This window comes from Bactrocera latifrons, unplaced genomic scaffold (genome assembly GCF_001853355.1).
Source record: "Bactrocera latifrons isolate USDA-ARS-PBARC rearing strain unplaced genomic scaffold, ASM185335v1 scaffold_1703, whole genome shotgun sequence".
In the NCBI taxonomy this organism is placed as follows: Eukaryota; Metazoa; Arthropoda; class Insecta; order Diptera; family Tephritidae; genus Bactrocera; species Bactrocera latifrons.
Genome location: NW_017535190.1, coordinates 1 through 1,644, shown reverse-complemented (window position 1 = coordinate 1,644; position 1,644 = coordinate 1). Strand labels below are relative to the sequence as shown.

At 36.1% G+C, this 1,644-nt stretch overlaps 1 protein-coding gene across 1 annotated transcript; it reads right to left on the bottom strand.

Annotated features, from left to right (window-relative positions):
• Window positions 1–628: 628 nt before the first annotated feature.
• Window positions 629–1,375, bottom strand: LOC108966886 (piggyBac transposable element-derived protein 4-like). The gene has a single exon (XM_018930023.1). The coding sequence runs from the start codon at window positions 1,373–1,375 to the stop codon at window positions 629–631; it is 747 nt and encodes a 248-aa protein (XP_018785568.1).
• Window positions 1,376–1,644: the final 269 nt, after the last annotated feature.

Here is a 1,644-nt window from a genome sequence, read left to right as displayed (position 1 = left end):
TGCAGAGTGGAATCTGACATTCTTCACATATTGTTTTTGTACGTCTCTCCTTTTTTTGTTCTGCGCAACCAGCACAACGCCTCCGATTGCTAATTTGTATCGGTAGATGCCCAGCACTTATTTTTCTTTTTCTACCAGATATACCACTGCGACGAACAGATGCCTTCTTCTTTCCCTCTTCAATCATGTTTTCCGCCAAAACTATCATAAAATCAATCAGTGGGTTTTTTTTCGTCCCAGCTGAGAACTGATTACCCAGGAATTTCCAACAGACATCATAAGTAGTCTATAAAAAACTTTTTTCCACCATTTGGTAGACTTCCGGTCCAATTCGTATTGGCCTACGATTTGGTCAGCTCGATCAACTCCTCCCATTATCTTTCTGTAAAATTTTATCATTTCGGGACAGTCTACATTGACTTTTTGACCGTTTTGTAGCTTTTTTTCTATAGTCGACATTTCAGTTGAATGACAATTACTTACAACGATTACTTCCTTGGTATCATGCCATTGGCAAACATTAAACCTGTGTTGCTTTCTCGGAAAATGCATTGACCCTTCCTGAGCTTAATATTAATTTCTGGCAATTTCTTACGGTTTGGCATAACAGTTAATAACGCGGCATAATTCAAATTTTCAAGGAGGTGAAGAACCGATCAAAGCATAATGTGACATCAGTTTCTTGTATTGTAGCAGCTAATTTATTAACTACGCGTTCGCCAAGAGTTCCTTCGACAACTCCTTCTTCTTTACCACAGTAGATATTAAAGTCATAGGTATAGCCGGTAAGAGCATCACACCTAAGCCACATTTTAATCCCACGCTTAGTGGGCTTCAAGGGCAAATATTGTTTCATAGAAAATCGTCCCTTGAACTTCGTCATACTTTCGTCAATACTCTGGTATGCACTTTCCATCCTTGAACTTAAAAATCGAGATTTGAGGTACGCCAACATATCTTCAATATAGTGTAGTTTAGATGCTCCCTCTGGCTTTTCAGGTGAAGCAAAATACATTTTCGATGACAATAGCTGAAATCTATCCCGTGTAATAGCTGATTTTATAGCATCGTTTCCTATAGAATAATGTTTTGACCAATAGTGTCGAATAGATGGTAGACGATTATATGACATAATGATCATACAACCAAGAACAATCTTTATTTCTCCAATATCTGTAAGCATTGTATTTTTATGCACCGGTTTAGATTTTCGAAAATCTTGATGATCGATATGCTCAGCATCACTGCTTTCGATAGTACACTCCTCACCATCTGTAGGCTTATATTCTTCACTACTAAGTCCCGAAAAGTCTTCACCTTCATCAGAAGACTCCAAGATATTAGCAATCATATTGCGATCTATTGATTTTGACATTTTTAGTCTGTACAAAAGTTATAAAATTATTAATTGAAATAAAACGTTGACAATAAATGTGTGCTTCGGATCCTTACTGGGACCTCTTTAGCCCAACAAGAATACTGATGGGACACATATATTCCACAAACTTATAAATATCAATAATTACAAAAATACAATATAATGTTAGTACTCACCAACTTCACAATATGTCAAAAACACTAACTCAGCTATTTATTAAGGTTTCAGTTGATTTAAAACCCGTAAACTTACAAATATCAAAAAAA

Bases quoted from the DNA above. Each gene is read 5' to 3' on its own strand.
- LOC108966886 (XM_018930023.1), bottom strand. From the start codon at position 1,375: ATGTCAAAATCAATAGATCGCAATATGATTGCTAATATCTTGGAGTCT.